The 6,894-nt window shown below is 54.7% G+C and overlaps 1 protein-coding gene across 3 annotated transcripts in view; it reads right to left on the reverse strand.

Annotated features, from left to right (window-relative positions):
* Alpl (alkaline phosphatase, biomineralization associated) overlaps window positions 1-6,894 on the reverse strand; it is a 54,680-nt gene that overhangs the window by 6,594 nt on the left and 41,192 nt on the right. For all 3 annotated transcript variants that reach the window (XM_021199575.2, XM_029539933.1, XM_029539934.1), the window contains exons 5-7: window positions 5,909-6,083; window positions 4,658-4,833; window positions 1,655-1,798 (exon numbers count right to left, since the gene is read on the reverse strand). In XM_021199575.2, coding sequence (XP_021055234.1) covers window positions 1,655-1,798; window positions 4,658-4,833; window positions 5,909-6,083 — 495 coding nt within the window. The remainder of the gene's footprint in view (window positions 1-1,654; window positions 1,799-4,657; window positions 4,834-5,908; window positions 6,084-6,894) is intronic.

Consider the following 6,894-nt stretch of genomic DNA (forward strand, 5'->3'; position numbering starts at 1 on the left):
GTGACAGATGTGACAGATGTGCAGAGACTGTTGGATACAGCTCAGGAAGTGACAGATGTGACAGATGTGCAGAGACTGTTGGATACAGCCGATGTGTATGTGTGTGTGTGGATCCTGGAGAGTGGATCAGGGAGAGAGCTTCCTGGTGGAGGTGACACCCTTTTGGGGGTCCTGAAGGCAAAGTAGGAACTGATCCATCTGGGATCAGGGAATCGCTTTTCCCGTGAGGGTGTTACGGCGTAGGTCACAGAGAGTGTGAATGCCTCCAGGAGGGAATGAGTGGTGTTTGGGGGTCTCTGGAGACCCAGGAGGGAGTGAAGGTCACTGGCTGTGCCTTGTGAATCCCATCTAGGAGGGGATAAAGGAGGCACTGCCTTCCCCCAGGACATAGAATGAGACAGCCTGGATTACCCAGGGCACAATGTGTGGGCCCAGCATTATGAGGAATTTGCTGTGTGTCTTCAAGACAGCTTTTGCCTTCTCTGGGCAGTGGCCTTAGGGGTGGTTTATTTTTCAATCCTCTAGGTTGCTCTGGGGGGGGGGGGGAAGAGGAGGAAGTGAAGAATCCAGCTCGGATCCCCAGGGCCCTGCTGTGACATTCAGTACTCATAGCAGTCTCTCAAGACTGTCCCCACTTCACAGATAAGGACACTGAGGACCGTACACATTAGGGTTGTTGAGAACCATTTCTAGGCCCTCTACGGATGTCCAGAATCTGAGACCCAGCAGTAACCCTACTGGGTAGGGCTCATGGCAGTAGTACAGGACCCTCCCCGTGTCAGGAGTCTATACAGAGTCCCGGGGCAAGAGGATGGCTTTCTGGTCCTGATCACAGCAACTGAAGCCAAGAGGAGGATTGCCTATCCAAGCTGCCCCAGGAGGGGAAAGGAAGAGAAGCGAGTCCCTCACTCCTATACAGCCATGGGGCTGTCCCCAGCCCTGCCCACCTTACTCTTAGCTCAGCCTCTCATCCCACTGAGCCTCCCTGGGGAACCGTGGAACCCTGAGAAACCCAACCCCAGAGTGACATCAAAGCGGCTACCAGGCTTTTCCCCACTGTCTTCAAGCCTGACCACAGTCATTTCCAGACCCAGCTGCCCGGCTGGCCCACAGCAGCAGATTTAAAGGGCCAGACGCCTCACAGAGAAACCAGAGCCTGGCCTAACCCTGCTCCCACCTCCCTCTCGGCCCACCCTGGCCCGGGGTGTGTGTGTGTGTGTGTGTGTGTGTGTGTGTGTGTGTGTGTACTCCGGGCTTTACACCTCCGGCCTCAGCCGGCACACTTTTGCTGAGCCATATTCTCCCATCTTCTGCTCAGCGCTGCCTGCCCACACCCTCCCATTCCATTTGTTCAGGTCTCCTGTTGTATCCCCTCTGCGTTCGTGCCTCCAGGTTCCAACATCCTGCCGTCCAGGCACACGACATTCCCTGTGTTAGGTACCCAGCCTGTCTGCGGTCCATCCGGGTGACCCCCTGACCCTGTCACCATCCCCATTGGTGCCCTTCTTACAGGGAGCAGGAGTGTCTGTCAGTCACAGGTCAGTAGGGTAGAGCAAACAGAGGAACATCTGGACTCGATGTTTGGATGGGGGCGTCCCATGGCCCACGGAACCACAGCTGGGTCCCCCACCCCCACCCCCGCAGCCTTGGTTACCTTGTGTCTCGGTTTAAAGCTCTTCCAAATGCTAATGAGATCTAGGCCATCCAGCCTGGTGCCCTTGGCCTTCTCATCCAGTTCATATTCCACGTCAGTTCTGTTCTTCGGGTACATGTATTTCCGGCCGCCACCCATGATCACCTGAGGGACAAAGGAGCCGTCACACCCAGGGTTCTAGATTGTCCAGAAGCCCCAGGGGTCCCGGCTTGGAAGGCAGACACAAGAGTCTGGGTAGAGGTGAGGACAGTTGTCCAGCCAGGCAAGGCCTGGGCCAGGGCTCCCTCTCTGAACGATTTGTTCAGATTGGAAAGATAAAATTGCTGACCTAGCAGGACTGTGGCTTGGTGCTTCTGGCTGGATTATTGGTGTTCCTGAATAGCTAACATCCCCTACCTCCGTAGGAAAGCCCATTTGCTGTGTCCGGTCCTGAGCCAGTGAGACGGAGTAACTCACTCAATCTCCCAGCCAAGCTGCCAGGAGAGCAGTCTGCACTTTTTTGCTATAGACACAGAGAAGGGATTTCTTGCTTCTCCGTCACACAGCGGTACATGGAACAGATATGATTCAAACCCAGAACCCACCATCTCTCTACCAGAAGCCGCCCCCCGAGTGCGCTGCTGTATGGGTGAAGCCAGGGATGGGGCCTCCGGAGTGTCTCCTACCGTGAGTGGCCTCAAACAGGGAGGTCTCGGGGCAGCCCAGCTGGGAACCAGCCCCACTGCTTGGGCAAACACCGGCTGCCTCACGTCTATGTAATCACTGCCAGGCTAATTTTAGCCACTGTGGCTGGCATGCGAGGGTGGACGGATGGACGCGGGGTTGTTTGTTTTCCTAGGAAATCCATGTTTGAAGTCCTAACTATTTTTAAAGCAGGGGCCAAGAACATAACAGCCACAGCCCATGGTGACCACCATACTGTGTCCTTCTGTCACCGTGGGCACCAGCTCGACTTGCTGCCCCTGACTGACACCTGAGATCCACTCCAGATGGGTCAAAGTTCTCTCTCTATTCTATTTCCCATGGCAAAATCAGGGTCCGAGGGGGTAAGGAGAGAGCCGGTGGAGGATGTGAAAAAGGTACCCAGGGACAGCCACGGGCACTCAGGAAGGCCAAGGACACTGAAGTAAAGATCTAATTCTACTGCTTAGTGACCACGGGTCTGCTTCTTTGATCATACAGGACCTCAGTTTCCTAGTCTATAAAATGGGAATGACTACTCAGAGAAGAAAAACAGTCATCCAATGTTGCTGGTGGTCCCTACAATGGAAGATGTCCCTCCGGAAGGGAACAATGAAGACAGACAGGAGGGGAGGGTCTAATTCCCACCATGTGGCAATCAGCTTGGATAGTTCAGACCGGGTCTGGGAGAAAGGACTCCAGGTCACTGGCGCCTTCTCCGGTTCCCACAGAACCTGACCCCTTGGCATTTTCAGCGTGCAACTGAAGCCCCCAATCTTCCTGCCCCGATAGCATGGTTCCCAGCCCAGCAGAGACTTCACACGGGCTCATTAAACTCCCAAATAACAGACTTGATGTTTGCCTTTGGGGTTTGGGTTTCTCTCTCTCTCTCTCTCTCTCTCTCTCTCTCTCTCTCTCTCTCTCTCTCTCTCTCTCTCTCTAAAGCGGAACATATTTATTTTCAGAGTGGACACCAGGATTTTTGATTCATGGATGGTCTGGGGAGTTTTGAGGGCAAATGGAATTGGGAGAGTGAGGGCAGAGGGGGCTTTAGGAGGTCCCCTTTGCACTCCTTGGCTCATGCCCTCATGACTCTAGGAGACCCCAGCCCTCCTCACTGCCTCCAAAGCTTTTTTTCCTCCGAAGTGCCTCTCCCTGCCTCAGTCTGCTTAAGAGTTACTGTAATCACCCCATCCCCCACCTCTTGTGCTACAGGACCCGAGAGTTCTCCACATGACCTCATCTGGACCTCCCGCAGCCTGTGGGTGGGGCACAGGGGTGGGAAATGGGAGGGTGAAGGAGGGGGAGGGCTGCCTGGCAGGTGGAGATAAAGGCAGATGGGTGGCTGTGTCCTAGGTGGCTCTTACCTAAGAGGCGTCAACAGGGCCCAGTGATCCTGAAAGCAGCACTTCACCCACTACTTGTAAAAGAGCCACGGGGCTGGAGACATAGAGCGGAGAACTACTGGACGCAGTTCGAGCGCTCTCTTAGCCTCACTGGCCCCATACTTCAGGATCAGGGGTTCTAAGTCACAGTCAACCCTCATAGTAGAGAAAATGATTCAGAAATTCTCCCCAAGAACTGAGAGGCCTGCATGTAAGAACCTGCCTGGGTGTTGAGGTGTCAGCACCGAGGACAAGGACGGGGACAGGCGGCTTACATATTACATATCACGCTGCTGCTTGAGCACTCCCGGGGGGGTGGGGGTGGGGACAGGCTCTGGGCCAAACTCAACTGGGATTTTCTTACTTAGTTCCTCCAGTGAGCTGTTGGAGCAGGTCCAGTGGGCAGAAGGCTTGTCCAAGGGGAGGCTCAGAGAGGTTAGGTAACAGCCCAAGGTCACACAGCTAGCAAAAGGTAGAACACGGATGGGAAAGGGATAGCATGCTCTAGCTCATTTCTGGACATGTCAGCTCTGTGTGCAGGCAGCGTGTGCCACTGTGTGCAAGTGTCAATACGTAGGGCAGGTGAGTACGTGTGTATGTGGGGGTGTCATTGCATGCTGTGTGTGTGTGTGTGTGTGTGTGTGTGTGTGTGTGTGTGTGTGTCAGTGTACACTGTGTGTGGGGGTGCACCATCAGGTTCTAATTTACAGAATAATCCCTGAGCACTTGGGGCATGGCAGCCACATGAGACTTCACCTCATAGCTCCACCGCAGAGAAACCTTATAAGGGCTCTGCCTGTTCCAACCACAAATTCCTTAATGGGTTGGGAGCTCTCCCAGGTATGTGGGGTACCCAGGCCTTCCCCAGGCCACCCTGGGGCCGAGGACCCCCACCCCACCCCACCCCATCACATCCTATGCCTGCTGTTCCACTCACGTCGATGTCCTTGATATTGTGCATTAGCTGATATGCGATGTCCTTGCAGCCCTGGCTCAGAGCCTCTGGTGGCATCTCGTTATCCGAGTACCAGTCCCGATCGGCCGAGTGCGCGTAGGCTGCACTGGGTGTGGCGTGGTTCACCCGAGTGGTGGTCACGATGCCCACGGACTTCCCTGAAGTGGGGACAGGAGAGGTTAGTACCCCTGGTAGATAAGAAAGTCCCTGCAGACTTACCTCTCCCTCCCTGCCATAGTCACCCATCAATCAGTTCCTCTGGTTGCCTGGGCCTCAGTTTCCCTGGGTTACATGAAGACAGGTACAAATGACAGCCTTTCCTTGTACCAGGGGTGGGCTAGGGTCCTCTCCTCCTTCCATGACTTATAGAGCCTGTGACTGTAAGAAGCCCTAGGTGGCCCCAAAGGGATGTCAGGCGGAGAGAAGGGCTCTGCCAACCTGCCTTCAAAGTCCCTGAGGCAGAAGGAAGGAGTGTTGGGGATTGGTTCTAATGCGTTGAATTAATCTGCCCCCCCCCCAAATTGGGAATCCGAGTGTCCAAACGTTGAAGGTCCTTGTCCCCAGTTGGTTTTTGATAGATCGATAAAGCGCCAACAGGCAATGGCTGGGCAGATAGACTGAGGTGGGACTTGGGGATTTGTGAGGGCTAGGGACTTGGAGAGAGGAGGAGGAGGATCGTCATGCCTTGGAGGGAGATGGACCAGATTTAGAGCTGCAGAAGAAAACCCATCCAAAATGTAGATGAAAAGGGAAAGCCACCCTATGGGAGGGGCTGTCCAGAAGGTAACAGTGCAGCGAAGATAAAACATAGATTGAGAAGCTGTTGAGCCAGGAGTACTAGAGGGAAATATATGCTAGCCAGGTGGAGGAATAGAACTGTCCAGCCTTTGAGCCTTTAAAGTTAACCGGTGTGTGTGGGGTGTGTGTGTGTGTGTGTTGTCTTGGGCAGGTACATGCATTGGGATCACAGAGTGGTTAACTAATTACAGCTATGAAGAAGCACCACTCTGAACCTCTACAAGCTGGCCCTGGCTTGGTCCTCTGACCTCTCAAAACCACGCACGGGCTTCAAGTCCTGCCACTCTGTAGTGAAGCACACGGACCCAGATGCTCCACACGGCCTCCTCTATTCCATAGGAGTCCCCCTGGTTCCTCGGCCTGATTCCACCCGGCCATGCATGAATGAGGAGACTGCGATCCAGACAATCAAGGAGTCTGCCTGGGATGGCTCACCAGCATCCTTGGCCCAGCGCAGGATGGATGTGACCTCATTGCCCTGAGTGGTGTTGCACCGCGTGCGCTCTGTGGCCGCGCTCACTCCCACCGTGCCCTCGTTGGCCTTCACGCCACACAAGTAGGCAGTGGCAGTGCCCGCGCTGTCGGGGACCTGAGCGTTGGTGTTGTACGTCTGCAAGTGGGAGAGTCAGGGGGTGAGTACCCACTGTAGCAACCCCACCTCCATTTCCATCAAGGGAACAGGGTCTAAGGGACCGTGCTGTCCACGGAGGGCCCCCAGAACCGCAAGGTCTCCTGACTGAGCTGTCTGCTTCCCATACCCTGGCAAAACTCAAGGTTTCTCCCTGAGTATTGGAACTACAGAACCAGCAAGGATGGGCCAAGCAGGTAGGACCAGCAGAGGGAGAAGTGTATGTCTCTGAGGGGAACGGAAACTGGGAGTGGAGAGTGGACCTGAGGGTCCAGCCTGGCTTCTCTGCTGCCCCTGCAAATGGCCATCACTATGTCCAGACTTCGCAGGGAAATCCCACAAGCAGGCCTGCCTCCCTGGCTCCCATGAGCCTGACAGCTCATCAGAGGTCCAGAAACTACGTTCCCTTCTCACCCCACTAGAAGAAGTTGGAATCTGACTCTAGATGGCTAGGAGGTGCTTGTTACACACACACACACACACACACACACACACACACACACACACACACACACGAGAGATTCTACATCAATGAACTAAATGCTTCAAAAACCTTGGGAATGGCTCCTGGTTTCACCCTGGGACCATGGGACCCGGAGGTCTGATGGCCTTGCAGTTCCCCAGGTTAAGAATGGACCTGGGGAAGCTGGGCGTGGTGGCGCACAGCTTTAATCCCAGCACTCAGGAGGCAGAGGCAGGCGGATTTCTGAGTTCAAGGCTAGCCTGGTCTACAAAGTGAGTTCCAGGACAGCCAGGGCTATACAGAGAAACCCTGTCTCGAAAAACCAAAAAA

Source organism: Mus pahari, chromosome 6 (assembly GCF_900095145.1).
Source record: "Mus pahari chromosome 6, PAHARI_EIJ_v1.1, whole genome shotgun sequence".
In the NCBI taxonomy this organism is placed as follows: Eukaryota; Metazoa; Chordata; class Mammalia; order Rodentia; family Muridae; genus Mus; species Mus pahari.